This window comes from Lontra canadensis, unplaced genomic scaffold, assembly GCF_010015895.1.
Source record: "Lontra canadensis isolate GAN:19392208 unplaced genomic scaffold, GSC_riverotter_1.0 scaffold75, whole genome shotgun sequence".
NCBI lineage: Eukaryota > Metazoa > Chordata > Mammalia > Carnivora > Mustelidae > Lontra > Lontra canadensis.
The window spans coordinates 5,971,939-5,999,292 of NW_022631069.1; the positions used below are offsets into that span (position 1 = coordinate 5,971,939).

General features: G+C 43.6%; 2 protein-coding genes across 6 annotated transcripts in view; both read right to left on the bottom strand.

Moving 5' to 3' along the window:
* Positions 1-2,505: 2,505 nt before the first annotated feature.
* Positions 2,506-5,812, bottom strand: OLFML3 (olfactomedin like 3). Its single transcript, XM_032881390.1, has 3 exons — positions 5,069-5,812; positions 4,099-4,384; positions 2,506-3,790 (listed from the first exon to the last, which is right to left on the bottom strand). Exons 1-3 carry the CDS (start codon positions 5,180-5,182, stop codon positions 2,970-2,972), a joined length of 1,221 nt encoding a protein of 406 aa, XP_032737281.1. The 5' UTR covers positions 5,183-5,812; the 3' UTR covers positions 2,506-2,969.
* Positions 5,813-11,084: 5,272 nt separating this feature from the next.
* Positions 11,085-27,354, bottom strand: part of HIPK1 (homeodomain interacting protein kinase 1) — a 47,320-nt gene continuing 31,050 nt past the window's right edge. Inside the window, exons 7-16 of one of the 5 annotated variants that reach the window (XM_032881394.1) lie at positions 26,560-26,785; positions 22,649-22,770; positions 21,633-21,767; positions 18,872-19,011; positions 18,279-18,461; positions 17,005-17,211; positions 15,010-15,251; positions 13,252-13,382; positions 12,492-12,560; positions 11,085-11,932 (exon numbers count right to left, since the gene is read on the bottom strand). In XM_032881394.1, the coding sequence (XP_032737285.1) occupies positions 11,444-11,932; positions 12,492-12,560; positions 13,252-13,382; positions 15,010-15,251; positions 17,005-17,211; positions 18,279-18,461; positions 18,872-19,011; positions 21,633-21,767; positions 22,649-22,770; positions 26,560-26,785 (1,944 nt within the window). In that variant the 3' untranslated portion in view covers positions 11,085-11,443. Of the gene's footprint in view, positions 11,933-12,454; positions 12,561-13,251; positions 13,383-15,009; positions 15,252-17,004; positions 17,212-18,278; positions 18,462-18,871; positions 19,015-21,632; positions 21,768-22,648; positions 22,771-26,559; positions 26,786-27,354 lie in introns of all 5 variants that reach the window. The other 4 variants (XM_032881392.1, XM_032881396.1, XM_032881391.1 and 1 more) reach the window with 4 other exon arrangements.

A 27,354-nucleotide genomic window follows, 5' to 3' on the forward strand; every position in this document is an offset into this window, starting at 1 on the left:
GACAGCTGAATCAACAACTTCATCCGTCCGTCTCTGCCCTTCCCTCCTTACCATCTAGAGCTTGGACAACATTGGCTCAGGCTCCTTGATAAAAATGGCAAGACGAATACTTAGGGCTCTCTGGTGGCCAGACCCAGACGCAAAGACCAGCACCAGGGAGGAGACGATACTGAGAAAAAAGAGGAGAGCCTGGGAGTTAAGGCCGGAGGCTCAGCGCTGCAGTAGGGGGAACAGAGCCCTCTCCATCCGGCCTTGTGATGGAGAGGCACCATCTGGACCACTAATGTGGCCAACGGCTGTGGCCCAGCAGCTCAGTCTTGTCGGGCCAGGGGTTGGGGGGCAGATGTGGGGCTTCTCTTTGGGCATTTAGTCCCCTCTCCCCCATGCAGGGCTCTGCCTCCCACTGCCTTTTGTTCAACCCAAAGCAGCGGTCACAACCTGTCTCTGCCAAGTGATGGGTTATAGAGGTTCTGAGAAGGGGCACTGAGGCTGGTTTGGGATGATAGGATTCAGCTACCGAAGCACTCTCCTTGAGCAGCAGATAATTTAGTTTAATGAATTTGGACAGTTCACTGGATCTGCCCACACAGTTCCACTCACCTTCCAAAATGCTTCCAAAATAGCACTAGGTATTGTACGGGAGCCAAAAAGAAAAAAAGCAAAAAGGAATAAATGACAAAGCTCCAGAGATTTCTGCCCTTTCAGAAAAGTCTCAGTGAACTTTTCCAAAGAAAACTGAAGCAAAAAAAAAAAAAAGATAATACATTTTATGTTTATAAAAAATTTTTTAAAAATTAAACTAAAACCCTGCAAAAAAAAAAAAAGGGGGGGGGTGTTTTTGCCTTTCTCATTGACGATGGAGGCAAAGAAAGATGCTACGAAGACAGGCCCCCACATGGGAGGCAGAAGATCCTGGTTTTTACACCCTGCTCCTCATACTGATGTCATGTCCACATAGTCTCAGAGCTGTTCTCTTCTGAGGGTCGTCCAAAACCATTCCTGATGTTTGCAGCCCTATCAGGATAACTCCACAGACCCGGCCCCAGCCTCTCAGCAGCTTGTACTCACACTGTGAGGGTGTCACGCTTGTGAGGAGCGAGGAGACCATCCTCCCCACGTGCACACACATACAATGACCCCCGCTGGGCTGGGACCCCCCCCCCCCCCGCCTCTCTCTGCAGGCCTCCTGGGAGAGCTCCCTCCTCCACACCCCTCCCCTGCCGGAGCCAGATGTTCCGTGGGCAGCCCCCTCTGTGGGTGACAGGCGGTGATTACTGTTGCCAGCCCCACATTAGGAGAGAATTGAATGGGAGAGAGCCCCCACCCGCCCCAGGCTCCTTACAATAGCGCCTTTGTGAGGTGCTTCACTGTCTCTCCTTTCCCTTCTTCACCAACCTACGTCAGGGGCAGCTCTGCCTGGGGAGAGAAGAAAAGAAGACAAAAGGAGGATCACAGCGCCCTGGGTGATCCACCCTATCCTGGGGGGGGGGTGTCCTTTAGGGAGAAGACGTGTTCCTTTCTTCTCCCTCCCCACACTGAGGTCAATGACTACCAGGACCCTCGGGCTGCCTGAGGTCTCCTTCTCCAGAAAGGCAGGGCATGTTGTCCATCACACCGCCTTGCTCCAGAGTGCGGAATGGGGGCATGAACCTGGGCTGGCCACCCCCCCCAACCCCTACCACCACCACTCCCCCCACTTCCGGGGGGGTGGTCCCCCCCACCCCGGGAGAGACCAGACTCCAAAAGCCATGGTTTTCCTCTCCGGATCCCTCTTCCTTCCCTCATGGCCTTCTATAATCCCCCCAAGCCTGAGGGCCAGGGCAGGAAAGGGTTAAGTTTCCAGGCCTCCTGGCCAGGCTTCAGCCAGGTTCCAGGACTGTGGTGGGGGTGACCAGAGGGATGTGTTGGGAAACTGGTAAAGCTACCATCTAGGGCATGGTCGCTGGCCCTCCTCCTGGCCCAAACCGCAGACGCCGTGGCAGCAGGAAAACCAGCGCCGTTCAGAGCAAGCTCCATTGTGTAACCAGCCCTGGGGGACTGCCCCAAGCTGGAGAGGGGAGTAGGGCTGGGGCTGGGGGAGAATCCACCTCAGAAGTGAGACCCGAGGTTCTTTCTCAAAACACATTTGGGGCTCTGGTCTTCACTAGAGTCCAGGGGGACTCAAGTCCACTTTATGATTCAAACCCTCTGAGAACTGGAGTGGGAAGCTCTGCCCCTGGGTCCCAGTCTGGCAGCCAAGGGCAGCTCTGGGAGGGCCACTTCGGAGGAGAGGTGGGTGTGGAGGGAGGCCTTTCCTCCGCCGGCCTCCTCAAGTGGTGGGATTCTGCGCTTCCCCAGGCGCCTCACAGTAAAATCTGTAACTCGAGAAGTCCCCTCTCCCTCAGCAAGAGAGCCCAGCCAAATCCCTCATGTGGCTTAAGGAGTGGCAGTGGGGTGGAGGAGGAAAATGCGGGGTCACAGGGAGAAATCTGAGCTGAGGGCCACCCCAAACAAACACAGGCGAGGAGCAGTGGATTTTCCTTTTAATGCAAAACCTTGCAATACAAAATGATGTGGAGAAAGCCATTCTCCGGGGCACTAAAGGGAAAGGGCAGAGAGCCAAAGTCTCCTCCTCCTAGAACTCTCTCCCTCCACCGGACTTGCACCGAGGCAAGAAATATTCTGTTGCCCGTTTGCTGGGGCTGCCCCCAAAGGAGGGTCAGCGCTCTGGGTCTGCGTGGTCTTTGGCCTGAAATTCATTGCCAGGGGGCAGGAGGGGAGCGACACTTAGGGTTGTCTCTCTCTCAGCTCCGAAAATATCTCTCGACATCTAAGGTCCCACAGGAAACGGAGGGGCTATGAGAATTTGGCTTCCATTGGCTGTGTTTATGGGCCCCAAACTGCAAGTTGCCCACATCTGGATGAGGAGCAGGAAATGTGGGGACAGAAATGTGTAGAGGTGAGGGAGATTCAACCCCAGAGCTAGGTGCTCAGACTTCTTCCTCTTTCCTTCTCATCTCCAGCTTATAGACAATCTGGTAGCCATCATCCCAGGCGTAGAGCTGGCGCTCCCGGGGGTTGTAACGGAGGCTGGCATGGGCCCCATATCGGCGGGGGAAATACGGGAGTGCTGCCCTTTCGGGGGTCAGGGTGCCGCTGGCATCAAAGGAGCACTGGATGCGGGCGCGGCTGGCAGGGCGGGTGTTATAGACAACATAGAGGGTCCCGCAGATGACAAAGGCAGCCTCGGCATTCTCTCTGGGACATGGGGTGTCCCACTGCTGCTCGGTGTCCAGGGTCTGAGGGTCTAACTTGGCCAGGCACAAGTGCCTGTCATCTTCCCGAGTGGCATAGACAGCCCAAAGGCCCTCCTCGTCAGCAGCCAGGTCGATGTACGTGTCTGCTGTCAGCCCGTATGGGGGGATCAAACCCTCCGCCGGGAATACCGAGCTGTCCACCACGGTCCGGTTTCCCAAGTGGAATTTGATGAGCTGCAAAGTGTTCTCCAGCTCACCTCCCCCTCCAGGTCCTCCAGGAGGCCTCCGGGCATAATAAAGAAAGCCACCATACACCAGCTGCCCTGTGCCTACCCAGGGGAAGGGCACCCGGACCCGGGAAGCTTTCCGGGCAGCCATGGTAAGGGTGAAGTCCCGCAGCCTTGGGAAGACAAAGGCTGTGTCATTCTGTGTCCCATCTAACACGTAGATCTTCTCTGTCGGCCCCATTGGATCCTTGGTCCATAGACCAGCCGGGCCACCAAACCGCTTCAGGATCTTCATTGATCTCACCTGAGAGATGGTGTAGCCACAGTCTGTCGGGGACGGAGAAGAGCACAGGACAAGGCAATACACACATGAGTTAGATGCCCGCTGCGGGAAACCCCCAGAGTGGGCCGCCTTGAGGACGGCTGCCGGTGGACGCCTCCACTCATACAGAGGATAGGGAAAAGGGTGCCCCAGAGGTCTGGGTCCCCAGAAATGCTCGCAATGGACCTGTCATTATAGAGTCCCCTAAAGCAGATTCCAGAAGATCACACCAAAGTGGCCTCTGGGACCAGGAGAAAAACAGGGAAAAGCCAAGGCAGAACACATATCCTGAGAGTGTCAGGCCTCTGCTTACCTGTCAGCATATCGTACTTCTCGTTTCTTCTGCCCTTGCCTTTGATCCCAGGGCCTCCGGTCACCTTCTCATCAACTTCCACACAGGGTAGAGCTGGGTTCTGGGTCTCCAGATAGTCAACCTCCCGCTCCAGACGGTCCACTCTCCCCGAAATGCTGTCAGCCTCGGTCCTGAGGGCCTCGCGCTCCTTCTCGGCCACCTCCAGCAGCGGCAGCATCTTGTTCTTGAAGTCTCTCAGCTCAGCGGCATGCCGGCTACTTTGGTCCTGGCACTGGGCCAGCCGTTCCTGCAGGGATGGGGGCCAGGAGAGGGGCTGAAGGGTTACCACTCCCAGGCAGGGAGAGGCCCAACCAGGGAGTGAGGAACAGGAAAAAGCACAAACTTGGCCAGAGATCAACTCCCCTGCAACCCCCACGGAAGGGAAACCAGATGTTCAGAGATGCCAAATATGCAAAAAACCCAGCTGGGATCACCTAGGCCTCTACCCCCACTTCATGTCCTCAGAGCCACTGCGGGTGGCCTAAGTACATGAGGGCAGTAAAGGGTCTCGGCTCCCCTGTACTGTTCTCCTCTTGGGAATGAACAGATTTCAACTTGGGAATGCCACAGACTTCAAACTGTTAAAAAGACACAAAGCTGCAGATTCTCTGGGAACTTCCAGCTCTCACAGAATCATCAGCTGCCCCTGAGATGCTGTCCTGCCATGCTAGCTCTCATGTCCGAGTCCTCAGTCCCCTTATCCCACGCAATCTCAGGGTAAAACACAAAGGCCTGTTTGCTTTGGAATGGCTCTGTCGTTGCGGGGGAAGGAGGAGGGCTTGCACTTGTAAGGAAACTCTTAGTAAGAGTTTTCTGTATGTCCTCACAGAGCCCTGTCCTGCCATGTCCCCAGATCCCTGACACACTGGGTGAATCAGCAAGAGATGGGAAGTCCTTCCCGCCTGGCCCAGGAGAGAAAGGAGTCACTCACCTCCAAGGCAGCTAGTCGGCGTTCCATGTATTCCACAAGGTGGTGCTGCTGTCCTTGAATGGGTTGCAGCCATGACAAAAGGAACAAGGTGACAAGAGGTGTGTGGAGCCCCATGGCAGCAGGAGAACGGGGCCAGAGTAGGAGTGTGAGGTCCTGTGCCTTTTCCACTCAAGCCCGCTGCTTAGCTTTGGAGGCGGGGTGGGGGCGGTGCTTTCTCTCTTTCTGGATCTCGGGTCTCTCTCACTACTCTGGAATGCTTTCACAGTCTCCTTATAGCCCCCACCCGCTCCTTTCTGCCTGGACTGATCAAACACAGATGGCCCTATGGCAGAGCAGCCACAAACTTTAACCGCCTCCCGCCTAGGATGCAGGCTCCCCAGGAGAGGGGAAGAAGATGAAACCCCAGGGCAGAGGCCTTCCGGGCAGTCACCCAGAAAAAGGAGCTAGCAGCAGGAGGGAGGGGCCCCGGAGTACACTCAGCAAACTCTATTCCTGTTTTAGGAGAATGCATGCTTCCTTCCAGTCAGTGCTGGCTTCTTAAGAAACATCCATCATTAATCTTTTCCTTTCCCAGCAATAATAGCATGAATTGTTTTCTGCCTTGTTGAGTGGAAGCTGGAAGCAGGAGAGATGAGGTTTGAGGGGAAGAGGTGGGAGAAAAGATCGGAGGTCCCAGCTACACTACCATCTTCTATAGCTCATTGGCGCCATCTTGTGATAGCACCTGGTGTCATCTCAGGATTCACAAGGCTTAGACCACACGTCCGGTGGAAAATTTTCCAGTGAGCCAAGCAGATTGAGTTTACAGGGGTTTTCATCATTAAAACACAGATTTCCCCACAGACTTACCCAACTACTTAAGGGGCTATCCCAATCTCTCTCTGATTTAGCCTAAGGAAGAGAATATAACATATTTAAAAACAAACAAAAACAAACGCAGATCACGGACAATTTAAATTAATTCTTGATTACCTGGAAGTGAGATTGATGGCAGAGCCTTTCTACTTGGCTTTCTCTTGCCTGAACGCTTCTAGGTATATTCTCTTACCAAAACTGGGGAACGTTCAGTGAGTCCACCCTTGTTTCATGTCCATTTATTTAGGAAAAAAAAATGGAAAAATATAATGTGTTGCAGTCTAAATCAAAATACATGTGTTCTGACTTCCCTACCAATGGGAGAGAAGAGCTTATTGATCATTTCTCTTGGTTATGGTCCAAGTGTTTCTAAATGTGTCTCATCTCTATATCCCAACCATGACTGCAGAACCCCACAATGAATTAATGACCATTAATGTCATTAATGATGTGGGTAGATGTGGCCTGAAACATGTGTCAAAAAAAAGCCAAGTGAGTATAGCGTTTATTCAGAGACCTGCAGTGATTGATCTAGACAAATCTCTAGCTCTTTATCAGGAGAAATTTTCTTCACTTTAGAATCAAGAGAAATCTAATCAGAGGGGCTCCTTCTCCAAAAGGACTTCTAACAATGCAGCTTGAAAGGTGGAAAAAATAGCATCTTCTGTGGTGGTTCTGATTTTCATTATGATACTTCAGATGGTTGGTGGAATGTGCTAGGAAACAAAGTTTAGTTATCCTGGGTCAGAAGTTCTGTCTCTTTCAGAGGGCCAGGACCAGATGATCTTCAGTTAGGGCCCAGACACTCCATTCTTGGGCAGTGTTTTCTACCAACTCCGATTCATTTCCATTGTGGATATTTGTATGAAAGATGGATTTGCCCCTAAGCCGCCACTGATATTCAGATGCGATGTACTTAGCCACTCCATAGATGCCATTTTTTGGTCCCCTTTGCACCCCTCTAACAGAAGTCAAGAACAGCCACATGAATCAGAAAATTTACCCATTTTATTGATGCATTGCAATTGCTCTACATTTTACCATATTATGTAGAAAATACTGAAAATACAAGCTACTTTGTAAAACCAAAGACAAACATTGAATCCAAAGATAAACTATGTTTTACACAATGGACCCTTTTCCCATAGTTAGTATTAAATTTTAAATATCTATTTCTTTTGTTAAAATGATTATTTTACATACTCCCTAAGTACATCTGCATTACAAACATAGCTCAATAATTCTCAGAAACTGTTTCTAGAGGCTTGTTGTAAAAGGAAGCGCACAACCAGAAAAGGGAGAAAGCAAAAAAAGTTTAAATCGCACACAATAACTAGCATATCAAATACATTTAATAAAGTTGGAATTCCATTGCAATATCAAGGATTCAAAGCAGAAATACTAACATTACATATAATGTACATATAATGTACTGCTACATGTAGTGAGATTATTTTTCAAGCTGAGTCAAAACCACACATTATATAAAGTTTAGCGACAAACAACCATGTGGACATGCTGCACCATCCATCAGTTTAAAAAAAAAAACAAAACCCAAAATAGGAAGCAGGCTTGGGCCATTCCTGTCACTGAGAGGCATTTCATTTTCTATCCTAAAACAAACCAACCTAACCAGTGGGTTTTTGCAGAATAATGCTGAATAAAACACACATTACTGTATTTGCCTGGCTCAGGGCAATCAAGCTGAGCTCCTCTAGTGGAGGAGGATGGATGGCCAGAACTGTGTGAAATGGAGTTCTTACTTCTGGGGCTGGTATCTGAGCTGAGCACTGACGCCAGTGTCCCCTCCCGGGACCTATTAAAACTCTGGAGTGATCAAGTGTCCCGATGAGCCCAGAGTGGCTGTACTTAAGCCTTCCCCACTTTCTCTCTCACCCTGAAGGGGAGAAGCTGGAAGCACAAATTCTGAAAGGACGTGAAGCACAAGTTCTGAAAGGACGTAAAGCCTGAAGCTGGCCTGAGGTTAGGCCACTATGACCAGGTACCAGCCGCTCACTGAATTCACAGGGCTTCCCCCCATCCTGTCAGGGCTGGCAATGTGAAGCCCCAGGGACAGATTCTAAAGCCACATTGAGCACTGTATTCAGCAGACACAGATGGATTTTTATCTTGGTAAATTTGAAATGTCAATTTGCAGGTTAAGGCTGAAAATTTCTAAAATTCTTAAAGCCGCAACTGCTAGTACGGATGTTTCAGATAACAATACACACTCTGGGTATTGTCTTTTCCCCCATGAAGTTAGTTAAGACTTGTACCTTAAGTGGTATCTATTTATTGGACGGGGGGCAGGAGTGGAATGTTTTGTATCCCCCCCCACATATCTCATTTGTTACAAAAACAACAAATCTTTTATCCCTTGTAGAGGAAAGATAAGGAATAAAAAATGTTTCTACTAGAAACTAGGTCTGCCTTTGAACAAGAAAATAAAAATACGTTTGGTAAAAAAGGAAACACAAAGATCACACACATTGACCAGAAAAATGTGTAACATTAGTGATGGAAACTATACGAGCTGCTTGGGTATCTTCACCAATACAGCGGTGCAAACACAACTCAGGAGAATGACCACAAGAAGAAAAGAAAAAAGAAAAGAAAGAAAAGAAAAGAAAGAAAAGAAAAGAAAAGAAAAGAAAAGAAAAGAAAAGAAAAGAAAAGAAAAGAAAGGAAAAGAAAGTAGAGAAGAAAGGAAAAGAGAAAAGAAAAGGAAAAAAAAAAGAAAAAAGAAGTAAGAAAAGAAAAGAGAAAAAGCAGAAAACACCAACATGTTCCTGGTAGGCTGTACTGACTATCTGCCCCATCGTGGAAGCCCTTACTCTTTACAATGAAGAAACAAACTCCAAATACCTTGACAGCTCCTCGGTGTTCAACCCGGTACAGAGCTTGCTGACCAGGCTCCATGAAATCTCCCATCTCCATCCTGCACCTCCTTGACGCCATCTCTACAAAGAACCAGTCCTAGACTTAGCCCTCAAGTACATAATTTTCAATTCAGATGGAACACTTCTCTATCTTAGAGTTAACCTTCTTCCCCCAAATCTTTTATGGGCAGGAACATCCCCATCCCCAGTACCCTCCACTTGACCCAGATCCATGCAGGAGCTGAGAGTACAAGGACAATTTCACAGCCCCAAGAATATTCAAGCTGTTAAAAAGAAACGTCAAAAGCCCGAAGACTCAACAGGCTTTGGTTCCTTTTTAATATTCTTCACCGGCTCAGAAACCTTCCTGTGAGTTCCCTGTCACCAGCGGCATCACAAAACTCCTCCTCATAGTATGGGGACATGGTAAGCAATACAACAGGCTCTTTGGTATAAACAGATCTGTTATATGTTTTTTTCCAACAAGCAAATACTTTACTAGGAATGCCAACTATTTGCAGGAAGGACTGCCACATGGGAAAAGGAAAAGAAAAATCTCATTCTAAAAGTGATTGCACATACTTTAAAGAAAAAGAAAACCACCATATATTTCATATTGGCTTGACTCCTCTCACCTGCTTCCCAAATTCTCACAGAAGCAAGGTAGCAATGCACCGTGAGAGAGCCACGTGGGGAAAATGCTTCTGTGAGAACTCAGCTGAGATTCCAGACTGGAAAGGGGTAGACGTGGTGCTAAAGGAGAAAAGCTGCTGTTTTTATTTTTCAACGTCGGCAGGGAAACTGACAACAATGCATTTACACGACACAGCTACTAATCCTGTTCTGATAAATCCCAGTGAACAGCTTAGGGTCCACAAGGGCTTGCTGGTCCATCCTAAGGCAAGCTCACTGTAAACTCTATGAACCACTACATTATCATATAAGGCACTACAATAAGGGAAGGAGGAGAAAGGGAAGAAGAGACACACACTGAACAACTCCTCACCAGACACACCTGTGCAAAACAATTCCAAGGGTCTCCTCTCCTTGCAGGCAATGCCCCTGCTCATTCAACACTACAGTAATATGCTCTAATATAATTGCAATTAGTTCACATACATTCCAACAAGTATCAGTTCATTTTGGTTTAAATACAGTGGAGACATCCATTCCATCTCCGGGGTAACACTGGAGGATCAGATACACACTAAATACACAATTCAAGTGTAATCACTACACATTTGATTACAAATAACATTTTGGGTTAGCAGGAAAAATTGCTTGTTATATTTTTCTAATCAATATGTACATATTTAATTATGCAAAATATTAAAACACCACCATTACAAAACTTCTAAAATATTTTTAAATTCAGTAATAAATTTTTAAAATATTTTTTGCAATTCCTACATGCACTTATTGTATAAGTCTTAATAAGAGAGCATTCAATTTGCTGCTGGCATACAAAGGAAGCTACTTTAAAGTATAAAAGCTATACACAACGTTCTTATCTGGTTTCAGATTCTTTAGCTTTCTCCCCAAATAAATCATAGAACAGAAGGGAGAGATGAGGCAAAGAGAGAGAGGTGTATTATTGAAAATTCATATTAATCTTTAGGCAAAGCTCACCAATGCCAACAACCTTTAGGCAAAGCTCATCTATACCAGTATCGCATAATACAAAGAGATTTTGCATATAATAAGACAACCACCACCATACAATAATAACGACCTTAATGGCTTTTCCAATAATAAAATTTAAGCTGAATCAGAGAGAGAAATACTTTTAAAAAATAACTTAAGAAGAATGCATGGTACTTCATTTAAAAAGAGTAATACCTAGTGCTTTCACGGTAGGTATGGATTCTCTCACACTAAGTTACCAGCAAATGGTGAGCTGCCTTTTTAACACTACTTTACAATAAACACAGGAGCAACTGAGAGAATCCCAAGAGTAATAAGGAGCAGTATATAACCAGTTTTGCAAAAATAACAATTGCCCAGTAAGTATAACATGACATGAAAACAAACTAAACACTGTAGTCTCATGTCCCATAAGGGAAGGTAAAATTTTGAGAGGAGAAATGCCTGATAGTCAAATACAGACTTGTGTAAGCTGCTCTTAAAAGAGGCAATTAAGTCTTGGTTTTTAAATAAGCAAAAAGTGATGATTTTTCTTTCCTCACTTGTTACCAGATTTCAAGTCCTTCTATCAGCATTTTTCCTCTGACCAGCAATTACAATAAAACAAAGTTAAATAAAGAGGGGCTTCACTTGGTCTTAAAAACATTTATAGAAATCAAGTCAGAGAGAAAATATTTTTCAAAGGGTAACTTCACAACGATCTCTCTTCCTTGATAATTGCAGAAGATGGGCATCTGAACTCTTCCAAATACCAAAAATGCTGTCACAAAAATAAAGAATTAAAAAATAGGGCAGACTTTGGGAGACTACAACAATGCAGTCAACACTAAGACAGGTTCCCCAGAGAAAAACCTTCTGCTTCAGTGGGCCCCTGCAGAACAAGTTGCTGGCTAAGGAGTTTCAAGAGGGGCCTAAGGGAGGAGTTCATCATAGCCTGTTATTAAGAACTCAGGGCCAGGAACAGGCAGTCATGACCCCTCCTCCCTCTGCTCACCAACTACAAATAGGAATACTGGCTGATCTTGGTCGGACTCAGTGGGTATCCAGTGTAAATTGTTGAGCCTCGGGAAGACCCAATGTAGGACTGGGTGGCAAACTGGTGTTGGTACTGAGCAGGGGCCACACTGGCAGAAGTGAGAAGGCTGGGCCCAACGCTGACAGGGACCTGGTGCACCAGAGTGCTAGGGTGGGTGCTATAGGCTGCAGCATGCCTTGAGGAGCCCTGGGGGGAGAAGAGATGAGCAATGGAGCTGGTGGAGCCCAATGCAGCAGCAGAGGTGGGGGCAGCATACGTATACAGGTGAGGCTGGCTCGGCAGGTGAGCAGGGGCTGGGGCCAGGTGTGGGTGCCCCGTCGAGTGTAGTGGGCTGCCATGCTGGAAGGCGTAGGGGGCCTGGGAGAGCGGGGCCACAAACGCCTGCTGCCTGCGGGGGGCAGGGTTGCTGCTTCTCTCCTGCGAGGTCGGAGCTGACGATGACTGCTGGTTCTGGAAGGAGGAAGAAGGGGGTGAGGAACCTTGAGGTCGTTCCGGTTCAGGGACCAAAGGCCAAGTGGAGAGTTGAGGTTCTAACCTGTACTGTTCCTGGGCTGCCACAACACAGAATCTCCCAGACTGGCAATGCTGTCAGAAGTCAGACCCCATCCCTCCACCTCTTGGCAGAACAGATCCTAATCCAGCCCAGATACCAGCAGTTTGCTCTTAAGTACGACAGAGGCCACAGGGGAATCAAGAGTTCACGGGGGTGGGGGGGGTGGTGCCTGGGTGGCTCAGTGGGTTAAGCCTCTGCCTTCGGCTCAGGTCATGATCTTGGGGTCCTGGGATCAAGCCCCGCATCGGGCTCTCTGCTCAGCAGGGAGCATGCTTCCCCCTCTCCCTCTGACTGCCTCTCTGCCTACTTGTGATCTCTCTCTCTCTGTCAAATAAATAAAATAAAATCTTAAAAAAAAAAAAAAAAGAGTTCACAGGGTTACCCACTCCTGCAAGTTAGTAACTGTTGACTCAACTCACCCTATTTTGGTGCCAGGGAATTTGAATTTTTCCTAACCTTTCTTTCTTGCCATTGTGTTCTTTTGTTCTCCTCTAAGTTCTTCATATCCCTCTTGACTTGTGGAGCCTAAAACACATGTACTAACTCGAACTGACATTTGCACTTGTGTGTGCTCTCTCTCTCTCTCTCTCTCTCTCACACACACACACACAGTTACATCCTCATGTTTACACTTTCTTACTACTGGTGGACCTCATACAAGCACCAGAATTTTAGCTTAAGAAAGAATAAATAGTATCTCTTTTACAAGCAGAATAGTGTCTCTCTCCACCCTATCAGATCACATAGTGGTTAGGGGGGGATCTCAGACTCAAGGCAACACACAGCACTAGAACCAGTTGATGAAGTGGCCACAAAGCTTTGCACTGTCTCTTGCCTCAAGTAATTGGTGTGAGGCTCAAGGTTATTTATGACCTGGGTAATAAAGGAAGAGGACCTGGGAGCAAAGCATGTGGTGGTACAGAAGCGGGCATGGACTAAAGCACCCGAGGCTCTTCCTAAATTCCAGACATTTCTCTCATCTTCCAGGACAGTTTAGGGAAGTCTGATGGAAAACCTGGAATGTGCATCCTCAACACACAGAGGGAATAAAGGGACATAGCACATGCAGACAGGACACAGGCCACAGAACACTAAACGGTCTGACACAAAAGGGGCTTCATTTGGCTTTATTCAGCAGTCCAGCCAGAAGCAGGGTTCTCCAGAGAGTGACAGTAGGGAGGGCCCCAAACAGAAGGCAGCAGCCCCTAGCGCTTACCTGGCTAAGGTTGAGTGGCTGTGCTGCGCTGGTCCCCCCGCGTGGAGCTCGATAGCCTGTGGGGGTGATACAGCATCCAGATGACTGCCCACTCACTGAGGCCACTGGCTTGGTCTTACTGCTCACGAGACCTAAAAAAAGGGTCAGACCGTAATGAGTTATGAGTAGCCTCAGCTAAACCTCAGATGGCATCATATTCATCAGTCCACATCTGAAGGAGGTTTGCAAAAGTTAAGGTTTCATGTGTATCTTATTTCCTCAATTAGGTTTACACCAGAGGAACCAAAACTGCACAACCCATTTCTTTTCTGGCTTGCTACAAAGCTCCATAAAGGATCTTCCAAAGATTCCCTTTAGTAAATCTTATCTAGTCTCTTATAATGTGCAAGGCACTACTAGGAATACAAACACCAGTGGGACACAGTCCCTATGCCCCCAAGGGGCCTAGAGTTTTATGTAGGAAGGGGTTAAACAAGTATAGAAATGGCAATGGGAAGCTGAGTAAGATGTTGGTAATACTCAGGACATTTAGGTGTCAAAGGGGCTTCAAAAGAAGGTATGATTAGATCTTATTGGGCACTCACTAGCTTCAAATTCTAAGAAACTGCAGGCCAGTTGGATATAAGCAAGACCAATTTCAAAATTTTGTTTCCTTTGTAGTCCTACTAGGAAAATAGAATCATTTATTCAATGGTTTGTGGAGTAGCCTCTATTCTTTGGACCCAGCAGTGGACAGAGCTTCCAACAACACTGTTCAGTAGCCTGGCATCAGGAAGTTCTGCCTTGTCTTCAATGGGACAGCTACCCACTTCTGGGGGACGGGGACCATACTGAAGCTTAACACAATATCCTAAAATCAGAATCTTGTTCATGTCTCTGGCAGTAACACAATTCAGAGTAAAACGCTAATTTACGTTAAGTACAGCACAGACAGCTATACTGACACCAAAAATTCATGCTTCCCTCCTTTGGTGTACAGAGTTGCCACTGGAAAACAGCTGCCTAGACAAGGACTCCGTTTCCTGGGCCCCCCAGCCTCCAGGTGGGGCCATGGGGTTAGTATGCACTGTTTCCAGGGCTCAAGAGCTAAAGCAATGTGTGTCCCTCCTCCAAACTCTTCCCTCTTCTCATCAGAGGCTGAGGATTCCTGGTCTCTGATCCTTGACTCACTGCAGGCCCACCAACCAGGAGCACTAGCACTGGGAAGTCATGTGACTGAGAAGCAAACTTCTATTATGTCAAGCCCTGGAGATCTGCGGCTTGTTACTATAACTAGCATTACCCGGTAACTGAACCAGCGAGCCCAAGCCCAGCATCTAACAGGAAAAAGATGGAGGAAGCTAGGTTGATAATAAAACCACAAAGTATCACTGCTATGACATCGGGTAAGAAAAGATCGAAGTACACACTGTTTAAAAAAAAAAATAGTATCAGTTCCTTTTCACTCTGGATTATCAAATTTCAATCACTTGTGACAAAAAAATTTGCCCGCTGATTCTCTTGGCTGTACAACAGCTCTTGTCTGTGTTCTCCCATCAAAAGTGAGTACATTTCTGAGACTACAAATTCACCACTATGTTAACCTGAACAAAATAAACAAAGTAAGATAAACTGGTCGCCAAAAATATTTTCACATCCCAAGGAACTGATTTCTGAATTAAAGAACTGGTCGCTACCGTTGGCAGAAGTAGATTAAAGCAACACGTTCAGGACACAAACAGCGACAGAGAATTCCCATGTGGCTGTGAGGATGCTCACCTGAGGCCGGGGCTGCCCCAGTGCAGTCACCGAGCTGAGTTTTCAGTGGAGGCACAATGATGGTGCGGGTGCCGGGGCCATCCCCTGCGACTCTGCCGGGCCCCTCCACCAGGGGTCCACTGTTGCCCCGGAGAGCACTCAGGGTATCAGTGGAATATGGGCTGCTCAAGGAAGAGTCAGAGTCTGGAGAATCATTGACAGTGACATAACTGATGACGTTAGACCTTGCCTTCAGGCCAGAGCTGAGGAGAAGAAAATAGGTGAAAATTCAGCCCACTTTTAGCAATGTTTCTTTGATGATCATTGTTCCTCCCAGGACGATAATGGCAACAGAGTAACACGAGCAGCAGCAGACTTCTGAGCTCTTATTCTGCATCAGGCACTATTCTTACCCTCCACATAGGTCTCACTAAAACCTCACAACACTTCTATGAAATAGTTACTATAACCCCCATTTTGCAGATGAGGAAGCTGAAGCACAGAGAGATTAAGACACTCAGCCAAGGTCACACAAGTGGTAAGTGGTGAAGACAGGATTCAAGCCGGCACAGCATGCTGCCAGATACACAGCTCTAACAACTCTTCCACATTGCTGCTCGGCCATTTCCACTCACGGTTATTTCCATAGTATTCTCTGTATCATCCTGCTAAACTATATTAATGATTCCTTGGTATGTCTAAACAAACTTCTCACCATATATATTTTTTTAAGATTTTATTTATTCACTTGACAGAGAGAGAGATCACAAGTAGGCAGAGAGGCGGGCAGAGAGAGAGGGAAGCAGGCTCCCTGCTGAGCAGAGAGCCCGAAGCGGGACTCAATCCCAGGACCCTGGGATCATGACCTGAGCCGAAGGCAGAGGCTTTAACCCACTGAGCCACTCAGGTGCCCCTCACCATATTTTTGTTTAAACGTTCCTTCATAAACTGAACTCCACCTTCTTAACTTTAATTTTTCCTCATTTTTTAAAGAGACTTGGCTCTAGTCAAAGAAATCCTGCTGGTTACACATTTTTTGCCACTCCATAGTCATTTTTCCTCACTGGAAAGTTTACCTTTTCTCTTCCCCAAATCAGTTCAGAAACCACTTTCAGTGCTTAGTTTCAAGTCTACATCCCATTTGTAAATACCATTTTGTAACTGTTAATATCATTTGTAAATACCTCTTTTGAGGTACTTCATTCTAAATCTGCTCTTTCAGGTCATTAAACTTCATTCATATGTAACTCTGCAAAGTCTTCTCAGTTACTGTCGTGTGTGAACCCCACCTCCCCAGGTAAACATGGTGTTATTCCCTCTTCTTTATGCCTAGCACTAAAGGCCCAATAAAGCACAGGACACAGAACAATCGAAGCAACTGACTATGTTCCCACTAAGAGAGAGGTGTATGTAACAGTTCTTCGAGGTATACACTCTCTCTTGGTTAACTGCCCAGTTAAGAACTTGGATTAAGGTGCTGAAATAAGAGGAAATTATCTGGTACTGACATTCCTCAACTTTCATTCCACAAAGCAGAAGGAGAAAGAAAGTAGCCCTACTTCAAGTTGCACCTCTTCCAAAGTGGCCTTTGCAGATTAAGAATTTACAAATAACCTCCTATCTATTGACTTTTCCAATTAACTGTTGTTTACGTGCTCTGCTATGGCATCTATTTTCAGACCCTAAAGGTCCTTAAAGGCAGGGAATCATGTCCATGGTATAATGTGCATTCCAAGCCAAAGCAGCTAAATATTAAGCAACTTAATATTCCCCTTCCAGCTAATGTATCTGAAAAGACGGATTTAACATGATGCTCAGTCATGGAAACTGGAGTGCTCTGACTCACGCATCCAAGGCCACACTTCCAAAATACCAATTTTTAGTCCTTCCTTTCATAGCCCAAACTGGACCACTTGTCTGAAACCAAGGGTCTAAGACTTTAGGTGTCAGCTAAACCTCAGATGGCATCTGAGATGGTAGGAGCCACTGGGTCAGGGAGCCATTCACCTATCTTACCTATTGGGCTTATACTTGTTGTCCTCTTCCTCATCGGTGTCACTGCGGATGGTGATGACACTCACAGGAGGGCTGGGAGTATCTGGAATGATGATGGGCTGATGCTGATCTGGGACAGGGACTAGGGAATTATAAGAAGATGTGGTACGGAGAGGACTGCTCCCAACAAGAGAATAGACTTGAGAAGGCAGAACATCCAGAGAAGACCTGTAGAAAAAGGCCACAAGAAACACCGTTCAGTCCCTGGCCCCCCAAATTATCCACCTTTTCCCCAGAACTCTTTCCAACTTGTTCTCTGACTCCTTTTCACCTAATCATTAATTCAATACACTTGATTATAGAAGTTCCAATAAAAACTAAACAAACTGCTCTAAAAGAGGGTTTCCATCAGGGCCAAGAACCCTAAAATACAATGTAAATTTTATTTTTGTATGCCCTTTATTCCATAGTTAAATTTCCCAATGTAACATGGGCAGAAAAATAAAAACATTGGCATAAAAGAGGGCCTCCAAAGGGGCACATGCACCCGAATGTTTATAGCAGCAATGTCCACAACAGCCAAACTATGGAAAGAACCTAGATGTCCATCAACTGATGAATGGATAAAGAAGATGTGGTATATATATACAATGGAATACTATGCAGCCATCAAAAGAAATGAAATCTTGCCATTTGCGATGATGTGGATGGAACTAGAGGGTATTATGCTGAGTGAAATAAGTCAATCGGAGAAAGACAACTATCATATGATCTCCCTGATATGAGGAAGTGGAGAGGCAACATTGGGGGCTTGGGAGGGTAGGAAAAGAATAAATGAAACAAGACGGGATCAGGAGGGAGACAAACCGTAAGTGGCTCTTAATGTCACAAAACAAACTGAGGGGGGTTAGGGGGAGGGGAGTAGGGAGAGGGGGGTGGGGTTATGGACACTGGGGAAGGTATGTGCTATGGTGAGTGCTGTGAAGTGTGTAAACCTGGTGATTCACAGACCTGTGCCCCTGGGGCTAATAGTACATTATATGTTTATAAAAAAAAAAAGTAATATAAAAAGAAAAAAAAAGAGGGCCTGGATTCAAAGTGGCAGCAGAGAGAAAAGATGTGCATGAGGAAGACACACCTGGTATGCATGCCCAAGTGAAAAGTTTATCTCTTCCTCAATTTGGCAGCTACTCGCTGCTTCTCACCAAAAAAGATCTCTACCACAGCCCTTTAAATGCTGGCGACATCTCTCTCAAAAATGGCACTTTTAACTACCAACTCTAACAAAGACTTACTTAGAAGAGACTGGAGCAGATTGCTTATTCTTCTTAGAAGGGAGAGAACTGGATTGTGGTTGTCTGACAACATGGGCAACACCAACATTCAGGGGCTGAGCAGTGGCCAGCGTCACGTGGTTAGTCAGCAAGGAGGGCTGCTGCATGATAGTGCTGTACTGGTTGCCGTGAGAGTGGGCATTCCTGCACCAACAGAAAGACACAGAGAGACTGAATGCCTAAACCACTGGGAAATTAGGTCCAGATAGGTATTAAAAGCAATTAAGACAACCAAATAGAGCTGCATTTTATTTTTTAAATTGGGCACCTGGATGACAAAGCCTTGGTTTTCATTGCATGGTTTCTAAATGCATAAGACTTTCAATCTGAAGTAAATGATTCCTGATCTCAGAACCTATGTTTTCCTATATTCCAAGTTTCTCATTACTCCACCTCCTAGCCCGAAAAGGGTTCTTTTCTTAAAGAATCTGAAACAGAGATACATCTCTCCTTTCCTTTATTTTCTTCCTAGGAGTCTGACCAAATCATTAAGCACTCCTACCCTAAGGGATCTGCCCTTGCAGATCTCCCAGAGAGGAACACAGGGTACTTGCCTCCAGTCTGTGAGCTGCTGGCCACTGCCCATGGCCTCTGGAATCACTGCTGTGGGCTGGACAGAGTTGTGCAGAGCTACCCCAGGCAACTGTTGCCAAGTTGAAGGCAGGAGAATTTGTTGGGTTCCTCCAGGCCAAGCCTGCTGTAAGGAAACACACACAAAAAAGATCCAGACTTGACTCATTCTTGGCTTTTTCTTTTGTTTTTTAGATGAAAGAAAAATTCATATTGTAAAAGAAGTTGCTTGTAGATTGTTAACTTGCAGAGATCAAAAAAGAAAAGTCAGAGGGGCTCAAGGTTACAAGTCTTATGAATAGGGAAAGAGAACATACTGCTTTCTCTGGGCCACCTCTGTAACATGACCACCAGGGTATTAAAGAAAAGAAGATCCCTGTGGTTAAGAGTTTCTCTATTATACTGTGGAGTCAAAGAGTCTGAAAAGTTCAGAGGTAAGCTCTGGTTAAATGATGGAATACCATTTTTGCAAGGATTCTAAAAATACACCTAGAAAGAGTTAAGACAGCTCCCTTGAGATTAAAAATAGGAATTTTAAAATTTAAGTGCCAATCAGTTAAGACATCAGGTCAATTTAACCCATAAAACAAAGAGGAGAATTATGCCTTTTTAAAAGGGTAGAACTTCGAACATGAAGCCAGATGTGAATGACCAAAGGCCAAAATCCTTTGGCAAACAAGCATATGCCAGAAACAGAAAGCCAACTTCATCATATACAGCCATATGAGAGAATTAAATAAAGCAGTAAGTAAAATATTTCTAAAATAGATTCAGGGAGCACCATACTTTGTTTTTAATAGTTACCTAAAATATACTGTTTAACATATCATTTATAAAAATATACTTCAACATAAAAACTAATCACTACAAGAAAATACATCATTTCTGGTTTTTAACAAGCACTTGCAATAGACAGCAACAAATATGTTTTCTGAACTTCTTACAGAAATTCTGGCATTTTCTTAAAAAATGGGAACAGATTTGAAAGTTTCCTTTTTAAACTTTAAAATTCTACAGTACAATCACCTACAATGCTAGGGTACATATGGTTCTTTCTTAAATTTCAAACTGCAAGGCCATCAACACACTGTTTTATTTCTGCAAGTAACAGATCCACTTGTTACAAATACCGGTTCCAAACAAGAAGCCTTCAAAGCAGAGAAACTGCAAACACGTCTGCTACCATAAGCAGAATTTAAAACAAAATAAAACAAAACAAAAAATAAGAGAAGTATGTTAAGTCACACCATGCGTCTTTCCATAAGCCAACACCTGCACAAGACAAAGCATGTAGTTTAATACAGAGCAAGAAATAACATTCCAACGTGAGGCAGAAATCTGGCGTTCCAAGCGACGAACTGTTTTGACAGAGGAAGAACAAAAATATGCAAAGCTTAGCAAATGACTAGTGCAAACTGAAGAGAAGCAGCAAAGGAGAGTATCAACTAACATTCTCAAAACTATAGGTGAGCAAGTTAGAACCAGTGGCCTGGATCAATCAAATTGGAAATATATCTGACTCCCTTGCACTCAGGTTTTATGCTCATGATGTAATTAATCTGGAGGTGACAAAGGCTTTTAAACTAAAAACCAAACAAATTCCAACAACCAAAGTATGTTTCTGGAAGTGTTTACACTCACATAGAGTCCTTGAGAAACAACAAAGGAAATTTAAAAGCCCCTTCACAAAAGATGCAGATAATCAGTATTCAGTAGTATCAATAAGGTTTTCAAATGCTTACCTAGCTTTAAATTTCAAATAATGAAATGCTGGATGTCCAATAAACAATTCTAACTCCCCCGAATAAACCAAAATACATCAAAAGACCACTCTGAAGGGTACAAATCCTGAAACACACCTTGAGGTCCTACTCATCTTTCCTATCTCTAAGCCCCATACTACTGCATTTGCTGCTGCATTTAGTGACTTTTCCCCAGGACTTTTAGTCACAAAGGTATTGTATTAGCATAAGGGTTTTCAGCCTTATTTTCATCTCTGTCTAAAGACCTCTTTGTAAAGTCATTAATTTCTCCATAAACCCCTAAAAATTAGTTTATATTTAATCTCAACCAACAAATGAAATCTGATCTAAAAAAATTCTACAGGGAACATCTTTAAATGGAAGATATCAGCTGCCACTGAACATGAGTGGCAAAGAGAGTTATCCTCATACGTTCATAGAAGAAAAGTTAACATCAACTGATAAAGCAATAAATTAGGAGCAACTTAAACATTTCTACATGCACAAAAATTTTAGAAGCTTAAAATAGCAAATAAAGAAGGAAGCTAACTTGCCAAGGAGTTCAAATTTTGGCCATCCGGATACCTGCAGCAAAGCCAAACTAAAGGCCATTTCCTTTATTCTCAAGGATCAGAGGGTAAAAGAGCAAAAAACAGATACAGTGTTGAAGCTCTTCTGAGGCTACACCAAGAGCTTTCATCACACTAGGCTGGCAAAGAAGAATAATGGGATCTGGTTCCTTACAGAGCCACTCTGAATATCAGAATCAAACACTGCTTCAGCAAATGTTGGGGAGGAAAACAATGAGACATTAAAGATGTAGCAAGAACACAGCCACAAGATGGCACATGCTTCCATGCCCTCTGCAAAGACTAAGTTAAATTTTTTTTTTTTTTAAATGAGAAAACCAGAAGAAAACAGAACAAAAACAAGCAGGAAAAAAATAAAAAAGAAAGAAACCAAAGAAACTCCGTTAGTAACACAATCAAGTGAGGGGAATTACCAGTACAGCGGCAGTCTGTTCAACCAGCGCCGGCCGGCCGGCTGCGCAGCTCAGAGTAAAGGGCACCGCATACTGCGGTGCGATGGTGGCTACTTGAGGGTGGAGAGTTGCTACCATTAGTGGTGTACAGCTTCCCTGCAACGCAGATCAGGCAGGTGAGTGAAACAAACACGGAGGCAGGTTATCTGGATTCAGAAGGGCTCTCATTCCCCCCAAGATATTACCAACAAGCAGTCATTTCGTATCACCTAAATGCATGTACAAACACAACTTGCCCCTTCAACTCTGCACAGCATCAGCCTACTAGGTCAAATGTCAAGGGCCTAAAGCAATCAAGTACAGGAATCCTTCTTGGGCCAGATTCAGAGGATCGGTTCTACAAAACTCAGGTAACAAAGGCATGTATTAATAATTCCTCTTCTTCCTACTCCCAAGAGAAGAGTTTTTGGACTTCCAAATTTCTTCTGTGTCATGGGACACAAATATTTACACACAGAATTGAAAATACAGTATCTGTTGCTTATGTAAGTCTTTCATGATGTTCTTGCCCATCTTAGTTGCATGTCCCAGGGCAGGTAGAAAATTTTAAGGCTTCCTATAGCTTAAACACACAGAGTGAAGGAATGTAACACTTGAAGAGGCATCCTGATCTGATGCAGCCTCTCTGCCATGATGTCATTCTGAAAGAGCGAGCAAAGGGGCCGCTGAAGGGAACAAAAGGGCAACACTTTATCTTTAGAATCAAAATATTACTCCATGTGTATAAAAAATTAACTACATCCCACAAAGTCGGAGTGAATTTACTCAAAACACAGCTTCTCAGGGTCAGGGTATTTATCCCTGTAAGTCTACGGAAGACACTGTCAGAGTTGCAATAGTGTTAGGAATAAGGAATCATTCCTCTAGAGCTGTCTCCTTTTAAGTCCACTGAATCAAAACCAAGAAAGATCTGACAGTCAAAGCAAATACCATCCTCGAGGACAAACACTGAGTGTCCAAGCTGCCGTGGCTGTTACCTGCGTCAGCACTCCCGATTGGATCTGCAGTGGCTGCGCGGCCGGCGCCTGGGGTACAATCGGCACGGCGTTATCCATCCTCACAGGGAATCCAGAGTGTTTTGTTGTTGCTTGTAGTCCAGCTGCAGAAAACACCACCACTGTTAAAGTGCTGTGCGAGGTCTGCGCTTCGGTTGGGGCTTTCTTGTTTTTAGCTTTTCTGTTCAAATAATCCATCACCCAGGTTAGTACTAAACACGTAAGACAAAGGAGTTTCATAGAAGTCTAGGGGGCTAAGAAAAGGGAGACTGGTTTGGCTCTTTCAGGTTAAATTCATGGGAAGATGTTTGATACAAAAAGGGATGGTTTAAGGGAATTACAAAAATTTTTTTTTGTCCTACAACACTTAAAACTAACAACCATCCCATTCCCATTAACAGCACATGCAAAAGCAAACAAATAAAAAATCTACACTTATTAGGTTACATTCACCTTTTAATCCATTCGGGGGAGAAATTGGGATTTTTTACATGTAATTTATTAAAAGTGAAGACAAAATAATTCTTAACTTTTGGTTAGTTATGACTCTAAGTTAAGAAAAAAATTATCATTATTTATCATCTAAGTTATCCTTTGAGAATATTTTAAGATGTTTTACCCTACTCCTCAAAAAATTCACAAATTAGTTATACATTCTATCTTTAACTAGTATATGAACTGAAGAAATTACAACCCAGGATAAAAATATTTAAAAAGTAGATACTTGGGTTTACAGAAACACTTTTTTTCTACTTATTTTAGGAATCTGCCTTTGCCTTTGACAGCTTTCTAATAAGGCTCTTTTACAACTAATGAATAGCTAAGAAAATCAAGAATTTTTGTTGCCTTGCTCTGAGCACAAATGCTGAATGAATGTTTCCTCCAAATGGGAATTTCTTATTCTGGGGAAAAGAGGGGCTCAGGACAGTTTTCCCTTCAGCCAAGAGTTGAAAAGAGAGACTTCTAAGCTTTCTTTTAAACCTGCCCTATCAAAACTGTCAATGTGGACAATTTAAGTTTCTATTATCTACTAATAGAAGTTTCTCTAATTCACTAGTGCCTATGTTTGGTGAAGTGAGAACACAAACATATTATCTTAATTAGAATACTTCTTCAGTGACACTTTCTAAGCTACCAACGACTAATTTCTCTTAATATTACTATAGAGACACCAAATAAGCATAACTCCTAAACTCTAATACTTTGGTTTTCAGCAAGCCTTCCAATTTTCCATTTCAGTGATTTACAAGTATTTTAGCAGTAAGATGTTACACTGGAAAACACAATCCAGAAATACACAAAGTAAGAGAGACTAGTAAGATTAGAATTAAAACACCAGAATAATAACTTTTCAAAAAAGTGCTACTTATATAAAAATAAAAGGTAACAAATCCAGATATCCAGATTAGAAAAAAAAATCTGCTAGCTGTTCTTCATAAGGCAATGCTATCTAGTAAGATAGCTAAGCAACATCAAAATTCTTGTCTAAATTCCCAGGACATATGGCCAACTACAAGACAACATTACTGTGACAGCCTCCTAGAAATGGGCAGGAACAAAGGGCAAAGGCAGGCAAAATTTAGGAAGAAATGTTCATGAAGTTCACCTATAAGTTTCAGGATAATGAAGTAAAAGGGGACAAAATTACAAAATAATAGTCATCACTGGGCAAAATGTGTACCTATTTTGGTCAACTGGAATAGTACAGAAAGTAATATTCAGAGTACTAACCTAAAAATGCAACTAAATAACCATCAAATTGCTTTCATAATTTAGGTTAAACCACAGCAGTTAAGCTAGTTTCAAACTTGCTTCTTCAGGAAACTACAAGTGAAAACCAAGAATTAACAAAAGGCAACACTTTTGGAAGGTTCTCCCTGAACCCCGAACTAAGAAATTACTCAAGTTTTGGTTTTTGTTTTGTTTTGTTTTGTTTTTGTTGAATACAACACATTAAATAAAAAACCATGGAAGCATGGAAAGAACTATTTAATTGATGAGGGTCAATTTTCCTCTAAGTATAGTAACTTGCAAAAAAGCAGATAGTGAAAGAAAAAGAGACAACCTGGAATACAGGACTGCCAGGAAAAAACCAGCATATGGCTGGGCTGGCAAACCAAATGACAACCTTTACAGCTGAGTTTAAATGCTAAGAGGAGGTACAGCATATTTCAAAACCCCACTGCCTAGGTTCAAGTCCCAGTTCTAACACTAGCTAGTTATTAAGACTTTGGGCAGATGAAAGAATCAGGTTAAATTTTCTCATCTTTAATGGCACATATTGACATTAGGCATAATGACATTACCTACTTCCTAGGATTGTCTGCTGAGGATGAATTAATACAAGTACAAATAGAACATTATCTGGTGTGTAGTAATACTTATCAGCTATTTTCATCCTTATTACCTTAACTTAAAAACTCCCTTTTGTTTGGAAATTTTATAATTTGCTCTAGCTCCTCAGGTTATTCGGACTTCCTAAATAGAAAAAAATTTCCAAAACTTATACTTACCTAGTTATAGCAAAAGGAGTTACACCACTTTTCCCCTCTATATCTAGTCTACATTTTTTTTTTTTATTAAGGGAACCAAAAAGTTCTGCCTCGTCTCATAAATACCATCTGAGAAGCAGCAGAAGACTTCAGAGGCTCTGAAAACTGTTCCTGTGAGACTCACTTTGGAAAAGGTGAAGGGGAGGAGGGTGGCTAGTTTGCTAATTTCAGTAGAAAAATCACTCAACATATGACAACCCAAAGTATAGAATTTACTATCATGTAGTATACCAGAAAATTATTTGGAAGTTAGGCTAAATTTGCATTTACGGGTTTGGAATCTGCTCCTCCGCTCTCCCTGTGGTTTCTCCCTGGTTTACATCGCTATCGCTCTCCTGTCCTCCCGGTAATCTCTCAGTCTCCCCTAGCCCCTCTTTTCCTTCTGCTTGATCCGACTCTGTCAGAAACCAAACAAACAAGAGAGTCACAGTCAATAAGTAACTGAAGTTAAAAGATAAAAATGCTACCTGCTTCTACTATGACAAGACTGAATCCTGGTTTATTACCACAGAGTACAGTCAATGACTTTCTGTTGGGAAAGTCAAGTGTGCTATCAGAAAATATCCTTAAATAATTTAACCTTTGAATTGGCTCACCATATCAATAAACACATTTCCCATATTTCAGAAAAAAGGGAACTGGATGGAATGAATTACAGAACAACAATGAAAAAAATGAAGAAGGATGGGAATGTGAAATTTTAAATCTTATTGCAATGCATGGGGTCAGAGCCTTCAGCTATTCTGTTCCTCTGTTGATAGGAGTTTGCAGGAACAGTATGATTCATAAGCTGAAGCAGATAATCTAAACGTACTCCCCACAAGTACCTCAGCTTGCAGAATTTTTCAGTTCAATAAATAATAATCTTTATTTCTGAATGTAACTCATAAGGTTACATATTCCTAAGCATAATTTTTACATTTAAGGATAAAATTACCTTTTATTTGAAATGTTAATTTTATTTAATAATGGAATGATAAAGGAAGTAAGATTCAATATAGAATTTCTGTTTACAACAAATTTCTTCAAGCTTAGTATTTCTGCATATTGAGAGATATATTCTTAAACAAGATATAGGACACTGGCACAAGGTCTCAGTGGGCAAGAAATTGATATCACAGCAGTTCAAATACGAAAAGTTAATTGAACTCCCATAATGTGTCAGACATTATCAAAATTAAATAAATAACCAATGCAAAAAGGGTAAATCTTCATATTCAGAGACAGTTTAAACTTGTCAGAGATCAAAACTGAACAACTAGATACCTACTAAGGAACTGCCTAAAGCAAGATCTGTGGGTCTGATATGATACTATTCGATACAGGAGTTTCCCCACTTACTCTGAAAAGCAGGTGGACATACTATAAATGTTTGTTGGAACGGATCTGTCTGAGTGCAAATTTGGGTGGTTCCAGGCTGCAAGGACACGCCCTGCTGGGCAACTCCAGGAACTGGTGCTGCAGACGATGGATACAAAGCTGACTGGTAGTTTAGCAATGAGACATCTGAATTAGCCAGGGAAAGAGTAGCAGCTGCTGCAGTAGAACTGGAAGCTAGAACACTGGCCTAAAAACAAAAGGATAATAGTTGTATATGGATATAAAGCAGAAATAACAGTATTTTTACACATGCAGAATCTAGCCAGAAAAAATTAAAGTTTTAAAATGTAGTATTAACTGTCCCTGAAATAACTCTCTGCTTAGGAAATTTTCCCAGTCTCTAAATTTAAGGCATACTATAAGGTTGAACAGGAAAACATAGAATCAAAAACAGTCCTGTACTAAGGACAGCCTCAGATAAACCCTTATCTCTTCTCTCTGTACAAAAAGTTGCTGGATGTGAGATACCACCAAATCTCATTTTAAAAGTAGACCTAGCTAAGAAATGAGGAAGCTCACATCTTCAATAACAAATATAAATATCACTGTTTGGCAAACAAATGCAAAATCACTCTTAAAGTTAATTATTGGAAACCCCACACTGAACTCATAGAAACACTGAGTAGACTGGCGGTTGCCAGGGACAGGGCAGCAGGTGGGAGAGAAAGTGGGTGGAGGAAATCAAAGGCAAACTGTAAATTTGCAGTTACAAGATGAATGAGTTCTGAGGATCTAATGTACAGTAGAGAAAAAAAT

Coding starts and splice junctions, on each gene's coding strand:
- OLFML3 (XM_032881390.1), bottom strand. CDS start 5,182: ATGGGGCTCCACACACCTCTTGTCACCTTGTTCCTTTTGTCATGGCTG. Junction 4,385..5,068: donor GCCGACTAGCTGCCTTGGAG/GTGAGTGACTCC, acceptor CCATCCCTGCAG/GAACGGCTGGCCCAGTGCCA. Junction 3,791..4,098: donor GAAGTACGATATGCTGACAG/GTAAGCAGAGGC, acceptor CGTCCCCGACAG/ACTGTGGCTACACCATCTCT.